Source organism: Lipophrys pholis (assembly GCF_963383615.2).
Source record: "Lipophrys pholis genome assembly, chromosome: 8".
Classification (NCBI taxonomy): Eukaryota; Metazoa; Chordata; class Actinopteri; order Blenniiformes; family Blenniidae; genus Lipophrys; species Lipophrys pholis.
The window spans coordinates 27,914,225-27,933,606 of record NC_137630.1 but is presented as its reverse complement, the minus strand read 5'-3'; the positions used below and the strand labels follow the sequence as shown (position 1 = coordinate 27,933,606).

The 19,382-nt window shown below is 43.8% G+C and overlaps 1 protein-coding gene across 1 annotated transcript in view; it reads left to right on the top strand.

Moving 5' to 3' along the window:
- The window catches only part of camta1a (calmodulin binding transcription activator 1a), a gene marked incomplete at both ends in the record, with an annotated part of 307,848 nt that overhangs the window by 233,328 nt on the left and 55,138 nt on the right, over window positions 1-19,382 (top strand). The window contains 1 exon segment of the mRNA XM_080468566.1: window positions 14,515-14,586. Within this exon segment, the coding sequence (XP_080324692.1) occupies window positions 14,515-14,586 (72 nt within the window).

Here is a 19,382-nt window from a genome sequence, read left to right as displayed (position 1 = left end):
TCTCTCTCATTCTTCCTTGCTTCCTTTCTCTTGTCTGCCTACTTTACCCCCTTAACCAACCACCTCCTCTCCCAACCCCCGATCGCAATCCGCACATAATACGGACTCCTTCAGTTGCGTTCCCCACTGTCTTCATCACAGGGATGCCTGGGGGCTCGCGGGCTCTTCCATCTGCCTGCTGTGTGTCTGCAGCTCTCCTTGTCTTTCTTCGCTTGTTTCTCTGTCTGTTTGTGGCAATCCCTGTCTCTCCAAATCTGTCTATTGTGCGTTTGGCTGTGTCTCTGTCTGCAGGGCTCTCCCCGCACACTTACAGGAACGAGTAAGAGAATTGGCAAAGTTAACCACATTAAGCTTCGTGCTCATCTACAGTGGATTACAGACGGGGTGATATTTCACAAAAAGAACCAACGTCGTCCTGGATCAACACTTGTTGAAAGCGGCATAAAAGAAACAAAGTTATCTCGGCACTTTAGTAAGGATTTTTTTGTCTGCAGCAAAAGGCTCCAGAGCGCGCTTGTGTTTTCACTGTGATGCTGTTGACCTTTTATCAACCCTGATAGGCCCAAACTCAGGGGCATGTGTGATAACAGACGAGCTGCACTATGGCTAGACTGACTACTTTAAATTCAGTTAGTCATCATATTGTTGAAATCACAGGTCTGCACAGGGCGAAGCTTGGCTCCTATTCTTTACACAGTAAGTAAAAATGGAGATACTTGCAGGCAAGCAGGCACTTGCTTTTGTGTGTCCATAAACACACTATAACTATTTAAAAAAAGTAAAACTATGTTTGTTTACATAAATTAACCAGCTTAATCATTGGAAATAATACAAATTATGGCTATGAGTCACAAATCAAACTATTTTATGAACTGAAAAACAGATAACAGGCACTGGGCTCTATAAGGCTGGGCGATATGGCCTTTTATCATAATCAAATATATACTAATATTTAGCTTGAATATACAACGCAGGTAGAGCTTTCTCTGCAAAATGCTTGCAACCAGAAAGATTATATCTTGGGTCAAGTGTGTTTTCTGAATCACACTAACTGGCACCATGTCTTCTGCTATGTGGTGGGTTACCGCGGCCGTTATTTCCTTATGTTTTGGATAAACACATTTTTGTCGTATGGTGATCTGGAAAGGGAAGACGGCAGACTCAATTGCGTCAGTGCCGGTTGCTTCGTCTTCTTAGCTGTTGTGGAAACGGCAGGAGATGTTGACGTACGTAGTTTCAGACACTCTTCCTTTTCTAGTGGGTGGATTTTTAAATGGTGATATATATTTGTTGTGCTGCTGCCTTTTGTGGCGACGCTTCTGCGGCACATTTTGCACACCACTGTTGTTCGTTCAACATCTTCCTTCTTGAATCCAAACTACCGCCATACGATGGATCCTCTACACTTTTTCTTTGGAATTAACGCCATCGTCCGTGTCTGTTCGCACATTCCGCTTCCCGGTCGTTTTGTCTTGGCGAGCCCGTCGGCTGCACCCGGTAATTTAATGCCCGCGGCTAAAAGCTACAGTGTGAAACTCGAATATTCACGATATAGTCATTTACGATATAGTCATAGTATGTGACTATAGTCAAATAGTCACACACGGTGTAGTCACATAGTCAGAGAACAAGCCGTGATACGTCGAGTATATTTGATATATCGCCCACCCATAGGACTCTATATAAAACACTTTAAATGTAACAATAAAATGATTATCAGTCATTGATACAGAATTACCAATAATATCATGGTAAATGCCTTTCATTCAAACCCTGGAGATTTTCATCACGCCATCCATCTTCTATTGAATATTGAAGGCAGGTCCCTGAACAAGTCCCTACTGCTCCACGGGGTTGCCACAGAGAGACAGACAATCGTACACACTCATGGTCACAACTACCAGCAATCTTCGGTTATAATTAACCTTCGACATGGAGAAAACCCACACACTCACTGTTAGGCCTGTGTCAGTGCAGGCAGGGTGTTTAACTTAAACACTGTAAAACTAACAATACTTTACTTCCCACAACTGGAACAAGGGATACTACATAGTAGGCAGTCTGTATGAGATTGCTGCTGTTTCCATAGTACCTCCATGATCGATGTCATTACTGTCATTGTTCTCAATCCTGCTAATCCCGTCACTGAGCCTGGCTGTCCAAATTGGTTGTGCAGGATTGTACAGAAGCTGCGTGGACTGTTGAGTAAAGTGATCGTAGAGAAAGGAGTGCATAGAAGCTGATGAAGGTTGTTGCCATGCTCTGAAGTGGAGCACCATCTTCCCCGCAGTGTGAATGGAGCAGCCATCAGTCTTTAATTGGGCACTGTGGGCCATAATAAAGAGATCTCAAAGTATGGCAGGAAAAAAAAAAAAGAGAGAGAGAGAAAACAAGCCAGGGAGAATGAGATAGATATACAGAGTGATAGGGAAGGCCAAAGAGTGGGGTGAACCTAGTCCGCTTAATGCAGTGCGTATTGGCAGGTGTCGCTCTGCCTAATTTCACGCCTCTGTGAGCGAATGTGCACCCAGACGATCGCCACTTCCAAGTCCCCGTCTCTTTCTCTCTCTCTCTTTCTCACCCTCTCCCCTCTCTATTTCAGTGTCTGCACTTTAATGTATAATTGGCTGCAGTGATGTGTTTGTCCTTCTACAGGACTACGTGATTTGGCCTGTGCAGAAGGTGGACTTTGGTTCCCCTGGAACCTGGGAGTGCACGGCCGTAAGCTCAATGACAGGCTGAATGTGCAGCATAAGCACTAAAGAGAAGCGTGGTGACAGTTAAGGAAGCACGAGGGTCCACCTCTTCCATCTGTCACATCCAGGCCGTGTGATGAGGAATGATTTGATGCTTGTTCCTTTGCTTTCTGTCAGTAATCCTGCGTGTCGGACTTTAGGCCACTGGGTAAAGGGGGTGGGGGTGGGGGTGGGGGGGTGGGGGTGTTAGAAGTCTCTGTGCGTGCGTTTATGTGTCACACAGCAGGTCTTACAGAGTTTGACACGGGGACATCCTGTCGCAGAAAAGACGGAAACGAGTTCTGATCCTTGTTGCCCCAGCCCGGTTTCTCCTGTGACCCCCCGCTGCTGCTCAGACCTCAACCCCCACCCATCCTCATGCTCTTACCCTTTTCACCCTTCTTCTCTCTCCCGTACTCGTCCTTTACCCTACCCCCCCCCCCCACCCCCCCCCACCCCCACCCCATCACTGTTCTTCCCTACTCACCCTTTTCTCGCCCCGCCTTCCTGTAGTCTGTGTTTGTGTTGGGAAGATTAAGCTGCTCTGACAAAGCTGTGTTTACAAATATGCAGGCAGAGAAACAGGCCAAGCGACGCTGAATAGGAATAGAATACAAATTGCTTTTTTATCTCTCTTAGGGCCAGGGCGAGAGAAAATGTGTTTGCGATTGTTGCTCCTCCGCCTGTGAAGGATAAAGCCTCAGTACTGGGTTTGGGCTCCCTGTTAGCATTCATTCTATCCTCTCCTCTCTCTCTCTCTCTCTCTCTCTCTTTCTCACTCTCTGTGTCTCTCTGTCCTCCCACTCTCTTTCTTCCCCCTGTGCTCTTTCTCCTCTTTGTCTACTCCACACACTCTGTCTCTTTTTCCCCGGCAAGATTTTTTTTTTCTTGCTGTTTCCTTGGTAATCATATCTCCTCTTCCTTCTTTTTTCCCTCCCTAACTCTCTCATGTCTCCTTGATGTGTGCTCCTCTCTCCTCTACATGTGTGCTCCTCCCTCTCCACTCACCTCCTTCCCTCAATAATTGTCTCCGTTTCTCTCCCTCCCTCTTGTTTCCATACAAGCTGAATATTTTTCTCTGTCACTCAGTCTCTCCTTCTTTTTCTCCAACCATCTACCCCCCCCCCCCCTCCCCCCCACCCCCCTCCACTCAGCAGGAATTGTCATGATTTACAGTCTCTCTCAGCTCTTCCTTGCTCACACCAGTGATATTAGAAATTTGGAGTGCCTATAGATCACGGCAGGGGGAGAAGGTGCGAGCCTCTGCTAATCAGCCCTAACAGAACTGTGCAGTATTACAAATCTGGGCTCTCTCTTACAATTAGGCGGCATGTCTGCCTGGCATAACCCGCAGCAGGGAGGCAGAGCCTGTGATGTCATCTTCAGCAGGTCTCCGCCGTGTGTGTATTTTAAGGGGAAACAGAGGGGTTGGATGTTTTTCGCTCATTAATGCAGAGGACGTGCTCCCCTTCTCCACGCAGTGGCACTTTTATCCTTACCTCAGCTAACACAAGGGAAGGTTAATAGGCGGTCATACAGACTCAAACATTGCCTTCTGTGTTTAATAAGTGGCATCAGTCTCACAATGTGATACCGCCATTAATTCATTATTTAAATAAGGACAGGATAGCTTTTAAGGACGATGCCGAGTTATGTTGAGTTTTACTTTATTCACAGTGGGTACTGAGCGCCGAGGTTCTGAAGCCTTTTCTAGTAATAATTTACTCACTTTGAAATAATTTTCCCAGTCTAATGTCCCTGGAGCAGTGCAATATGTTTTAGTGGGAAAAATAATTGTCAACACTGTAAAGCAAAATGATCAAAGTAATTAAACAAATGCAGGAATTTATGGATTTTTTTTGTAGTACAATGCAAAAAAAAATGATTTACTTGTTAAAGAAAATGAAGTGCCCATATTGTTATTTTGTTAGCTCTTATTGTTTACACTGTATACAAAGAGGTTTGATAGAGTGTTGCAGTAACGGAGAACAATCTGGTTTTCTTTATGTAAATATTACTGCCAAAAGTGTTGATTTTGTGGTCTTTTATTTTCTCCTAAAAAACCACATGAAATGTTTTTTAATAGGGAATTGTGTAACTTTGAAGAAAATTTCAAGTAAAAAAAAAAAAAAAAAAGCCTTTTTAGCAACTCCGTCTTTAAAGGACTTTAATAATCATTTACTGTGATAATAAGCACACTGCATGTTGCAATCATGCAATTTGTGGTCTGTTGAAATACATATTTAACGCTGAGAAATCGCATTGCCCCTGCAAATATTTGCTAAGTTTCCTTAATTATTGCAACAGTTTGAGATCCTTTCTAAATTCATCACTTGACTTGTGAACCATATTATTGCACATTTGATCTTGTAAAATTTGGTTGTTTTTCTTTTCCATTGCAATACCTCCGAGTACCACTAGAAATACGTATACCCCATTTAAAAAAACTGACTTGGTGCATACTCATGTCTGTACCTTCATGTTTTGTTTAGTTTTTTGCCGATGCAGATGAATACATATTCATGTTCTGGTTTGATATCCCTTTGGCTGTTCTCCAACACATGCATTTGGGTTTGACTAAGAGTAGTGAAGCGCTTGGATATGGGAAAGTCCTTTTAGACTCAGCTGTTTCCTACCCACTAAAAATGACAGCTAAAACATGACCTCTGACCTCGCGTCTTTAAACCGTGGCTCGATAACTTGATTGCTGTATCCATTACTCCACTTTTAATGGAATGAAGTGGTTGACAGTGCCAGGCTTGTAATGCAAACAGATGCTCATTACTCTTTTAGCTGCAGGAGTTTTTTTTACATGTCTTTTCAAGACAGGCAATCTAGAGGTCAGCTCAAAGGTCAGGTGATAAGGAAGTGGTGTCTTGAGATAATGACCAGTTCCCATTTGCCATTTTACCTTTCACACATGTAGTTAACATCCATTTGTGTCCTGTCATCCCTCGCATTCGTATCATTTGCTGACCTCACGCAGGCTCTTAACTCGAGCTTTACAAAGACACACTGAGTTCAATCGCAGATTTCCAAGACAGTCTATTAGCATTTCAAAAACAAAGACATGACTTGTGCTAATTCAATCTGTTTTGCATCTCCAATGTAAGGCTTCTTTCTTACATGTGGAGCAAAGTCAGCTGAGGAGAGAAAAAAAGGGAAGAAGGAGGAAAAAATAAATAAATCAGAAGGCCGTGCAGGAGAAGTAGAAAGAGATCATTTGTTAGCAGTGCATGTGCAGGCCTCCTCTCATCGTGTGGGTACTATAGAAACGCAGTTTGACTTTCGAAAAGCTGACAGAAGCACTGCAAGGTTTTATTGAGCTTTCTTTTGTTGACAGGCATCAATGTGTTGACTGCTGTACTAGGCTGAGGTCAAGGCAAGACCTCGACTGGCTCTTTGTGGAGCATGAAAAAAAACGGCCTCACATATTCACTCCTCAAGCCATCTCACCTCTTTTTTTGTGTTAAGGTTTTTCACTATTCTTGTTCAGCTCACTTTAAGTGAATAGGCCCTCATTCATTGCAGCATTCACAAGTGATGAAGCCAGAGTAACAAAACTGGTCAAGGTGTGTCCATTAGATGTTCTCATATGTGTGTGTGCTGACAGGTTTGCTGCGTGATCATTTTAAATGCAATAATATAGGGTGTGTTTGCCAAAGCAGCCACATACACTTAAATATATGTGAACCGTATATATTGAATTTATTACTCTCATCCATCTGTGCAATAGTTGTTTCAGCAAGTGAAAAAAACCGATCAGTTACTTTTAAGACCAATCTTACTACGCAGTACCAAATATGGAATAGAATTTGCAAAGGAGTTTACAAAATATGTCAGACCATTTGAAGGGGTTGTCAAATTCCTGGCATGAGTCACAGAGCTTCAGAAATGTCCCCACTGAATTTTCACGTTCAAAATCCTCACAGGATTTTTTTATTTTTTATTTTTTGGGCAAAATTGTCTCATCCACATCGCCGATGTGTGTGTTGGTCTGAATATAAGAAACCCTTCTTTTCCTGGAAATAGGTCTGAGAAATTGGAGTCGTTTCATATTTGTGGTATAATATTCAGCTCCCAGTGTTACGCCGAGTCCTGCATGTCAATAGCATGAGGCCTCGGAAACAAGGGGAAGATGCTGGATGTGATCCCTCCAGTCAAACAACAGGTTATTGCAGTGAACGGGGACTTGGTGATCAATCCAGGAGGGAGGAGAAGTCGGCTACAGGCGCTGGATGTTGTTGCTAAGGCTGATTCAAACGCTTTAAAATGCTGCTTCTCAAACTTCTTAGATGACAGCGAGGATAACAAGTTATGGTTGGAGCAGCTAGTACAAGATCCTGATCCTCACCAGAAATCTGTGCAAGGAATAGGCTGAAGACACCGGAGTATATATAAGACTAAAATAATGAGGAAACACCTGAGACATTTTACAACGTTGCGTCTCTGACATACTATTGAAATGTTAAAACGGCGGCGGTTTACAAAAGTAATGACTAGTAAAAACCAACATTTTGACAGCAAAACCTTTTCCAAGTATGACCTTTGAAAAAGGGGTTAGTTTTATAAACTATACTTGGACAAACATGGGACTTATCTGCAAATGAGAAATTGTGAGAAATGAGCCTTCGTTTAGTGAGCATGTCAGTCAAACGTTCATTCAGATTGGGATCCACCTCCAGCAGTTTCTTCAACCTATTTTCCATTTTCCATTTTGCTTCACATTTGCAAAAAGACCCAGATGTGTTCATATCGATTCATTAATTGTCTTGTATAGCCATCACTCAACTGTTGCACAATATTTGTGTGTATGTTCTTGTAAACACAAAGCAAATTACTGATATTTTACTTGGAGTTAATGCCACGTTCTTCCAACGTTCATGCAACATATGCAAAGTGCCCATTCAGTGTGATTCCAAATGAAATTGTCCATAATTTTGGTATTTTCTTTAATTTTTGTGTCTCCAGCTGGTTGTGAGTTGTCGCAGGCCAGCGAGGGGCTCGAGCCTCTTACTTTTTTGTGCCTGAGCTCTATCATCATAATGATGTTCTTTGGATAATGATAACTAACTAATTCAACTTGCGGTCTGGCTTTAACTGACCTTTTCTATGCTTGCATTCCTGTTTGTCATTGACATGAGCTGCATATTCCTGTTTTGCTTGTCCATGGTTTTTTCCACACATAAAGCACTCATTGGTAGACACGAAATTTCTATTTTGTGTATTTGTGGCTTTGTGTGTTGGAGTACGGTGGCACGCCGTAGGCCCCATGCCACCCCTCCATCCCATTAGCCCAGCCCAGCCCCTGCCTGTGTCTGCTTTAACCTTGGCCAGCAGGCTGGAGGAGAGGGAAAGTAATTCTAACCTTAAAAACCTGCTGATTAAAGCTAGTTTGGTGGAATTCGATTCCACTTAATGCCTTTGGCCGTGAGCCCAGCTGGCTAGCATTAGCATCAACAGACACTGTGTCTTCAGTCGGGGAGACAGACGTGCATGGGCATGTGCATGAGCTTCCTCTGGCATGTGCAGGAGCGTGGCTGTAAACCCTATATCCCCTTGTCTATTTTTCGGTCTCAATTCTACTCGCATTTCTCCCTCTGCTCAATATAAAACTCCAATACTCGACATCGCCACCGCAGTTTCCCTCCCTAAAAGTGTCGTTTCCTCTCTTTCGTCTTGAATTTTCTTGTTTTCCCGAGCCTCGGGAATGAAGCAGGACGCAGTCTGTTTTTTTTTCAGTGTTGCAAGTGGTCAGGACTTTCTCTCTAACAGCCTCAGTCCTGTTATTGTTTTTCTCTTGAACTTGATGTATAGCTGTGTTTACACGTCCGGCGTGGCTAATTAATTCTCCTCTTCAGGGCCTGTTTATCAACTGTTTCTGTTTATTTTACAATGAGTGAGCTATTTTTAGAGGCCGTCATTTCCATAACACATGCATTTTTTTTTTTTTTTTTTTTTTTTTTACCAGAGCGTCATTTGTTTTGCTTTGTTGAGGAATTTAGGTTTGTTTTCCATTTTTCCCTTCAGCTTGGGTGCAGCCTGCCAATTCATTTTGTAGCCCGCTCAGTTTTGACTGATTTAGTAGCTGCAGCTGGTCCCACGGAGAGGACTGGGGAGATAAATCTAAGCCTCTTTTGATTTATTATGTATAATGTCTCATCAACCGTAGCTTAAGTCTTCAGATGCACTGAAGAATTATACTGTTACAACTTTACAAGTTGTGGCGTATTTAAAGGCATCTGAAGAAGCAGAATCTTAATAATCAAAGCAGTCGTCGGGATAAAAGCCACAGTCATTGTGCCAGTGCCTTGCCACACTTTTGCATTCCTCTCTGAATACAAAATACGAGCAATATACTGTATATTATGGGCAGTCTGGGCATTGTGCCACCCTACCAGACACTATAGATAATTTGATTTGCACCGAACGATTGGTAGAGAGCAGAGTGGAGTGGCTGACTGTAAAGACAGCAGGTGAAATGGAGAACATTACGGTATCAGTCGAAAATGAGCTCATCCTCCAAACTGGAAGTGGCACTTTTCAGCCCTAAGTCATCTAATCACATCTGTATAGAGCCAGAAATCGTTGGCTGATCAATAGTCATCATGGATGCTGTCAATGGCCGGGGTAGTTTGAATTTTGCATGGTCCATGAATCTCTATTGAGTATGGATTTTGCGCTCCCTCCGCGGATGGAGCTTGATAGCGCCGCCTGATTGGCTGCTGGGCACGCTCTATTTATGCTGCGTTGCCCCAGGCTGAATCACCTGCCCCAGGCATCCATGCGAACAGACATATGCAAACATACACACAAACAGAAGTACACACACAAAATGATACATTCCTTCTAATGAAGCAGCAAGCCAGAAGTGACTTTACCAGGTGGATATTCATGTCAACAACTGTATAGTCGTGCAAAGCAAGCCATTTAATGCGGCGTGAGCTGTTAAAGTTATATGAGATCTGACTGGAGATTATTCACATCCAGAGTGGTGATGTCTGTGACCAAATGCTGGCTAAGGAAACAAGAGAGAACTCGATTCATACATGAGTCAATGGGAAACTTAGACTTGAAAAGACAAGAGCTGGACATAATAGACGGAACCTAAATGGGGGCAATAGCGAATAAAGATCATTCTACATACAAATCCAGTGATGTTGGACAACACTGTACTGTTAACCATGTTTTGCTCATGCTGCAGTAGAATACACCGAAGCCAGGTAAAAATTGAAGATAAAAAAAATATCTAAATCGATGGAATGCAACGTTCTCTAAATTAAGGCGAACTATGAATGTAAGCCTCCTTAACTCAATGGTTGGCTGTTTTCACCTTGAGTGCTGTTTCCACTAATTTCTTTTGACAGTACAAATATAAAAACATAGATACGGCTAATGAATGATAATAATAATATGCTAATGACACTGGCATAATGTTAATGACATGATTTATAGTGTAGAGGAATTATAAGATAGCAGGACTTGGGAGTGTAAATGATGTGACAACAAGATATTAGAACCTATTACAGTCATCCATTTAGAAATATTCCCTATTTGAAAGCATTTTTAAGATATAAATGAGAGAAAGAAACAAAAGTGTGATTTTTCACAGTTGGCACTCCTCCACAGATTTCATTGAAAAGAAAATGTCTTATAATGGATTTCATTTGTCAGTTGTCTTCTAATCTCAAGGTTGACGGTTCGATCCGCCATTTCTTTTGTCCATATGTCCTTGGGAAAGACTCGGACTTACTGTTACCGTGTAAAATGCTCCACATAAGTAAAGTCAATTTCTATCCTTGTTTCTTTAATAATACACTTTTCATTCAGCCTCTATGAGTGTCCTATAAATAAAACCTTTCACTTTCCTTCCTAGAGGTGACCAGTTTGACATTTGTTCCTATAGATCCGTTCAGATATTTAAGACGTTCTTCAGTTGCTTGTGAGTGAGTCGGTGTGTATGCATGTGTGCTCCTCCCAGCAGGACTGACAATCCAACAGAAAGACAAATGTGTGGCAGCCTCTGACAGTAGGACGTTTGCATCACGGCAGGAAAACAGCAAATTGCCAACATAAATAAGGTGCCACGCTCTGATTAGGACTGTCTTCACACATCATTATGGTCTAATGAGAGAGTTTCCCCTCTCTCTCACTCTCTCTATAACTGTGTGTCTGCCAGCCAGTTTCGCCTTCGCAGAGACTTTGCATTTTACTGGCCTATCTCTAGCTATGCCTGACACCTGTCAGCCATGATGAATGGATGTGAGTGAGGTGTCACCAGGGCAGCAAGCGGGCCAGGGGTAGTGGTGGCCCCCAGAGGCAGGACAGGTAGCTCGTGGTGGCTCTGCGTTTAAATGTGAAGGCTTCATTTAAGACAAACTGTCTGGCCTGCTTGCCCCGTATGAACCACAATACCACTCTGCTCAATATGACACCCCAGGAGGGAGTTGGGGGAGGGGCCGTGCTCAGTCCAGACAATAATCCCCTCTCATTGGGCCGCGCCAGTGTTACATTGCCTTGGCCGCTTGCTTGAGTGACAACATCAAATGAATTTGCTGCATCAGTGTCTGACTTTGGAGGACGCACGTCGCTGTAACTCTTTTTTTCCTGCTGTCCGCAGTGACAGCACATGAATACATTATGGACACTCTACTTGTGAATTCTTCCATAAACTGTTCTCTATCATTCATCTGTTGTGTCTCGTTTGCACACAGAGACACAACCGGCACACTAATCGTACATTCACACCAATGACTGTGTGCGTGTTTGCGCACGCACGCGTACGTCGGTGTCTATGTGTCGATGTCTTTGTATCAGTGTGCGAAAGCTCTTCAGAATTACACACTGTGAAGCTGCACTTTTTTTTTCATGAGAGGATATGTGTGCATGTGTGTATAATTACGGTTTAATTGCTTGTCCTGTGATGTGCTGTCATCTGTCACAGCCCAAAGACAGCAAATAATGGTTCTGCTGCCGTCACTTTGTCACCCAGACGCTCAGCATGCAGAAAGCAGCAGAAACACCAGTAACTGATATGCGTCTTGAATTACTGATAAGCGCTCAAGTATGATGAGCTTTGTGTATATGGGCGTGCTTGTGCTCTCAAAAGTATTCTGGTCCGCCTTTCTATCTCATTCTATTGTGATTGTCTGTGTAAGTATGCATAAAGCTGCATGCATGAGTGTGAATATTTATGTGTTTATGGGTGGATGTAGAGTTTTGTGCCTAAGAACTCAATCTCCTAATTTTTGTGGATCTGCGTGTGAGAGAAGGTGAGAGTGGATTGGTTGGAGTGTGAAGGTTCATCGGCTTACGCATGTGCGTGCAAATGTGTTTGATGCCTCGACTATATCGGCACTGACAGGTGCAACAGTTGTGTTATGCTTTAAGCTGCTTGTTTGTCTGGCACGCTGCTTTGTGTGGTTGAGAAATGGAGTAAACAGAGGGAAGGGAAAGCAGCCTGGGGGCTAATTTATTCACTCCCCAGTCGCCCAAGTCACAGAGGCCTGTTGCACCGGCCCACCTGTCAATCCTGAGGAGCATGCCATGCCGCCATCATACCATCCAACTGCACACAGCCATACCACAGCTCGCTCTCAGCGGGCCAAGCCCTTTAGGCTAGAGCAGTATTAACCGTGATATTTTAATAAACACTCTGTAATCATAATTAACAAGACAGCAAGTTTTTTTTACAGGACATAAGCATCATTTAAAAGTCTGTCATTTTCTGCGTGCTGGGAAAATAAGTGCAGAGTTAGACTTGTATCAGCGTCTACGTTGAAACTTAAAGTCAAGTATCGAATAGACAGACGGCTGGCATTTCCGTTTGTAAGCACAATTCACGGTACTATTGCAACACATGGCTGTTGTGAGATGCATAAACAGTTTAAATGTCTTATAGACCAGTGCAGCATATTGCATCACTAATCCCTTGAAAGAGCACAAAGGGCAGTTCATGACATAAATACTCACAAAACTGCACAGTGGCATTGTGTGAGTTGGTACTTGTTGTAGTTGACTGTAGTAATGTGATGTTCAATCCACTGTGGGTGTGGGAGGAAGTGTCTGTCCGTCGCCGGCGTGGAGTAATGGATGGCATAGCTATGGGAGTGGGAGGAGGCATACATCCTATTTCAGACAGCTGTAATGGATGAGAGTACAGCAAAAAAAAAAAAAAAAAAATAAGAACAGGAGGCAGCCTGCGTGCATTCACTCTTCCAAACTCTCACACCACACAGCTCGTGGTGTTGAAAAGATGTGAATGAAACAATGGAACACCTGGAGAAACAGTCAGTACCTGGCTTATGAACCGGTCATGAGAACTTGTGTGTTGGAAACGCACGGCCACACGCATTTGCTTGCACATCCCTGTGATGTGTTTGTTTTTATTTAGCTATGTAATGTGTCTTTTCATCCGAGTGCCCAGTCTGTGGAGCTCTCAGTGCTGTGGTATAATTAATCAGACAGCTTGATGTTGGCAAATGAGTGTTTATAGAGACCAATCTCTTCTGCAGGCCCTGCTCTTTTTAACTAGGTTTTAGTTAAACAAGACGAGCACATAACACACTTCAAGGTGCCTATTTATCACATGGTCCTCCGAGCAATGTAGCCTCACGTCACCCTCCCTCTTCCTTCTCCCTGCCTTGTCCTCTTCACCGCTCACCGCTCACTCATTCACAGCAGCCCCCAGGAAACACACCTTGACTTATGGACTACATACAACCGCTGAATAATGAAGATGTGCGTTTATTCGTCTGTCTGCGTCTGTGAGTAAATGTGGCTACACGTGTGCATATATGCACATACATCGCGTGTAACAGCATTTGTGTCACCCCAGCTGTTAGTTCTTTGTCTTTCCAATCAAACATTTATAAACAAGGAGGATTGGCTTGATGCTCAGCCCTCTCCACCTGCTTGTTTGCTTTAAGCCTGTAGGAGCCAAGCTTCCCATCTTCAGAGCAATCCCCTCTTTACCCTCACCTTTTACAAATATTGTATCGCACAAAATCACAGCGTCTGTCCTGACTGGTGAGTGTGGGCTAAAGAAAGAGTGCAAAAGATGCTTCATGTTTTTTGCTGTAAACAAGCAAAAGCCAAGCCAACCCTCTGGGTCAGTTGGGAGGCAAGGCCGTGAGTCTCCCCGAGAAACAACGAGGAGTGGAGAGGATGGAAGCGGGATAAGTGCTGCCTTGCTCCTGTTCTCCAGTGCATGGTGTTTCGCTGCTTTTGCCTCTGCTGCCGGCTGGTGAAAAATGTCTCCTGGCCCCCTCTGCCAGATACCAGGAGGTGTTATCAGCCCTGCCTAGCTCTTTCCACTGTAACGAGCCCCCAGGCACAGCATTATCTGTTTACGATAAGGATATTAATAACACTGCGCTTTACTTATGTGCCGGGTTGTCCTGTGGGGTGATCTTGAGGGGGGTGTTGGAGTAAGGAGCACCTGAATCATTCTGTCAAGGGTTCTCGCCGAGCAGGACAGGTTATAAGTGGAAGAGCGGGAAGGCCAGAAAGAAAGGAGTGGTGATGCTGGGACAGTGTGAAAGTGTCGACTGGTTAACCCCATCCATTTACTCCCTTCAGGTTGCTGTCTTTGTGCTTGAGAACAATAGCTTGACCATCTGCCAGCAGACCCACGTGGGAGTTATCATACAGGGGGAAAGAGGTTAAGGGGTCATAGGTCACAGCTGCCAAGGTCAACTGAGAGGTCATACTGTATTTGATCGTGGTGTAATGCCCTTGTTCTCATGCCTCTTTCTCTTCTCTCCTGTTCCCCTCGTAGTGTTTGTATGGCTGCTACGTCCACTCCTCCATCATCCCCACCTTCCATCGTCGGTGCTACTGGTTGCTCCAGGTAAGAGTTATTCTTCTTCCTTTTTCTCCAGTTCACCACGCTTTAGTTTACTCAAAGACTTTCCTCCCTCTATCCCCACAAACTTGAATGAGTTGCATGATATCAGTTTCCATTTAACCGAAGCATTTTCCTTTGACAGCCGGCAGGCAGACATCAACCCATCCCTCCTCCACCTCCCTCGCCCTCCCCTCTCTTTCTCTCTCCCAGCCTCCATTTCCCCTTATCTTTCCCAGTCATTCACTTTTCTGATGGCATTGCCCATACACGCCGTCCAGCACGAGGACGGTATCTCAGACTGCTAAAAGCTTTGCCATCTCTCCTGTCTAACAGCTGCAGTGATGGGCAGTAAAAGCATGATGGAAGAGATTCCCTGTACAGTATAGTGTGCTTATTGTGGGTCGTCAAGTCTGCAGGCTGAGAGTGGTTGTAAATAGTACTCCTTTGATCACCTACCCAATACATCTCATCATTCTCGTTTAGCATGGCAGCCATTATTGTTGGAAGGTGCCTGATACAGCCACACATACACACACACACACACACACACACACACACACACACACACACACACACACACACACACACACACACACACACACACACACACACACACACACACACACACACACACTTTTAAGAGAGCATAAAGCACATGCACAGCGAATAAGGCTTTGTGGACCCTATGCTTTTTTCCATCCATCTACTGTATATATCTACGCATATCGTATCTGTCTGTCTGTCTACAGTATCTATCATCCATCCATCCATAAATCCATCCCTCCATCTATTTCTATCTTTAGTTTCCTGCGGAGAATAAAGCCTGCTTTAGTTTGAAATATATTAAGATGAAGCCTATTTGTGATAAATACACTTCAGCTATTGTTCCTCTGTTTTAATTTCTCCGAGTTGTGCCTTCTGACAACAATTGTCGAGCTTCACTATCCCCGCCGCACTGAATAGACCCCGAAGACAAATCCATTTGTCGTCCAACAGGCCCTGCATACAGTGATTGTTAGTACAACAGGAGCACAGACCGGTAGGGAAAAGACAAAAGAGGAAGAACTGGCCCTAACAATGCCTAAATACTCATCAAAATAATTAGACTGTTCCCACAGCAAGCAAAAGCTTTCAGACAACAACTGTTTATTTCTCTCTTGCTCTGTGTTGGCACAGTGTGTGACAGGCAGTAATAACAACTCTAGTAGACAAAAAGCATGCCTCTGCCTGTCTGTTCTGCATTCAGTCAGCAAAGCCACTTAGGTTGTTTTCACTTAAATATATTTTCCAAATGATAAAAAGGTAGAGTGTGTTATTAAAAAGTCAAAGTAATTGGGTGTCAATTTTCCCGAGCCATTGTTTGGCAGTGTTAGCTGCTTCTTCTAAGCAGAGGTGCATGTTGTTTTGTATCTTTATGCAATACTCATATTTCCAAATGGAAATTGAAATTGTCACTTCTTACTGAAATTATTATTCCAGTCCTGACCTTACTGAATGAAATCGTATCCAAAGAGGCTGTTATTGGAAGTGAATATGGACAAATTCCACAGTCCTCATTCATGCATAAAATGCATTAAAAGTTAAGATAAAGCTAATCTAATCAAAAGGATATCATCCAAAGTTACAGCTGGTCCTTGAGTGTGAATTCACAGATTCCTTCTTGAGCTGCGCTGTAAAGGCTGAGACACAAAAAGGGAATTCAGTCTGAAAACTGTAACTTTGGAAGACACTCACTTGATTCACCTAATTCAGACTGCTGAATCATATTAGCTTCAGCTGAACTTCAAAATGCATTAGCACAGAATGAGGCCTTGTGGATTTTGTCTCCCATCAGTGACATAGATCTGCAATACTAGGATCCTCATTAAGGCTTGTGTGGAGAAAAAGAACGTCCCCAGTGATTAGAATAACTTCTGCTCACATATTTGTAATGTGGTGTTTTTTTTTTAAGATAAACTTTAAATTGTGAACCCATCCGACTTCCACTCTTCTTCTCAGGCAGAATTAGGTCAAAAGGAGCATAACTGGAGGATAAAGCACAGCCAATCTTCCGGGGAGAGGGAGGCCAAAGTTACGCTTGAGTCATACACTACACAAGGACACATGCAGACAGAGAAAATGGTGTACACGCTGCACCGAGAGCAAGTAACAAAAAGCCGGGGTCACGCTGGGTCACTCACTTTTCAAACTACAACCTTCATTTTTCAGGCTCGCTTCGCTCTCTTTCTCTTTACCAGTTGTGAGATCCACGCATTAATACTTAGGAAACTTTAAGGAGTTCACGTACTCAACTTTATTTATTTCTTCCCCTTATACTGTACTACATCGGAGAAGAACAAGTAGTTAGTGAATCCTTGGCCCTCATCTTTCACACTGTTCTGCAGATCTTCTTACGTGTCTCTGAAGGCTCCAAGATTCACGTGTGCTGCTAACACATCCACTTCAAAAATGAATTAATTAATAACTTTCTGGTGTGAAACAAAGACATTTAGTTCCAAATGTGTATTTACCCGGGCACAGATCTTTCCTGGAATCCCAGATTTACATCTCTTTCCAGACCGCTTGTTGCAGACCACGGTCACGGTGACAGCAGAGGTAAAGGATTACTCCTCACTCCATATCTTTGCAGATGCATATAGGCCTCGAGCACCTCTGTCTCTTCAAGCCACTTTCAGTCCGACATCTGACAGTCGGCCTGGTTGCGGTCGCTTTCTTATTCCCCGTCTCTCTCCTTCCACCTTGGTGGAGTCTCTGAACCCACCGTCCCTGACTCCCTGTGTACCATTTGCTGTGTCCATATGAGATTTGCAGGCAGTAGTCTGTCAACAGCAGAGCAGCAAGGAGACTGGAGCTCCCAGAGCGGCAACAGGGAAAGGTCACCAGTGAGTGAAAAATGTAAATATTCAGCCATCCAGCAGCCACAGTCACGGAGAGACAGGGATGAAAATAACTCCTATTACACAGCACCGACAGGGAGGGAACACAGAGGACAGAGAGGGTAGAGACAGACTGTGAATGAGAGAGTGAGATGGACACAACTTTTAAAAGTTAGCCTAAAAAACACACACACACACACACTGAAGGCAGAGCTGTGAAAAAGATGGATTTAAAGATTTGAGGGGGAAAAAAAGAACATAGTAGAATAAGGAGAAAGGGGACAGTGTGTGTGTGTGTGTGTGTGTGTGTGTGTGTGTGTGTGTGTGTGTGTGTGTGTGTGTGTGTGTGTGTGTGTGTGTGTGTGTGTGTGTGTGTGTGTGTGTGTGTGTGTGTGTGTGTGTGTGTGTGTGTGTGTGTGTGTGTGTGTGTGTGTGTGTGTGTGTGTGTGTGTGCGTGTGCGACAGAACAAAAAGCAAGAAGTGAGAAAGACAGACCGAGTGAGGTTGGTGAAAGGTGTTTTGGGGAGGGGGGGCTTAGCCGGTGGGTTTGTGCCTCTTTATCCACTCTTTATCCACTCTTTATTGAGTCAAAGCCTGGGTAATGAGACAGGGGACAGGAATAAAGACCTGCAAGGGGGGTCTCCTCTCACTCCATTCATTTTCTTTTGTTCTTTTCACCTCTCACTCTCAATTTGCTCTTCCCCGCCACACTACCTCCACCTCTCTATGGCATTAGACCACTTCAGAATGTCTGGCCCATCCCCGCAAATGGCTGAGACTGAAGAAAAGTACCACCGCAGTTATCTGGGGTTGCAAACAATGAATCCAAATTGCTGCTGAGACACAGAGCTGCCCAGAGCGGACTGTGTGGGTTTTCACTCAAAAAAAAAGTTTCCATTTCAGTAGATTTGGTGGAAGAAGAAAAAAAAAGGGGGTCTCCGCATGATACCATGGTACATTCTCAACACTGCCAGCAAAGACCACACTAAGCCCACTCGTCATGAACATCTTCGCATTATCCACTCTTTAAAATCTGTCAGTTACAGCTGGAGTGCGCATACACAGATACTTAAATCTGCAGGAGTATATTACTTATGTACTCTCTTTTCAGGTACAAGCTGCCAATGGCACACACACACACACACACACACACACACACACACACACACACACACACACACACACACACACACACACACACACACACACACACACACACACACACACACACACACACACACACTCATTGACACAAAGGATCTCGCCTATCCTGGTGGCACTGATTGATTCCAATGCTCCGTGTCCCCTTCTCTTGTTTAGTGCTAATCGAATGTAATTCCCTGCTTGTGCCTCTCCATCAAATCAGACAGTGGAGTTTGTGCTGGCCGGCGGGGGCACAGAGGTGGGGATAATTATGATATTAATACTGAGGGGGGTCTGAGGGGAAACTTCATTTGTCCTGCTGCCTGCCACGAACACAGAGAGGGGTCAATAGCCTCTCCCACTTCTCCTACTTTAAAGAGGAGGAGAGAGGGATGAGATAATGAAATGACTAGTAAGGCAGGAGGGAATGCTGACGACCTTGTTTCTTCACAGCTATCACTTTCTCTCTCTTACCTTCCTCTGCTTAGGCCACTGTGCTCTAGTCTCTGTCTCACATGAATACATTATTAATATCATCATTCACTGCAGTTACATTTTTTCTTGTTACATTAGTCCTTCAGAGTATAATGACTTTGGAACCACTTGAATTAGTGTTATGTAGGAAAATGAGTTGTCGCTGTTGTGCCTGTGATCATTCCAGCACTATTAGACAGTATTTCAGCTATTTTAATTTATGGAATAATTCAAAGGTTCCTTAATTGGACAGGCAGAGTGATAGCTTTGTGATTAAAGGGAACCCGTAGCTGCACAGGCTCAGTG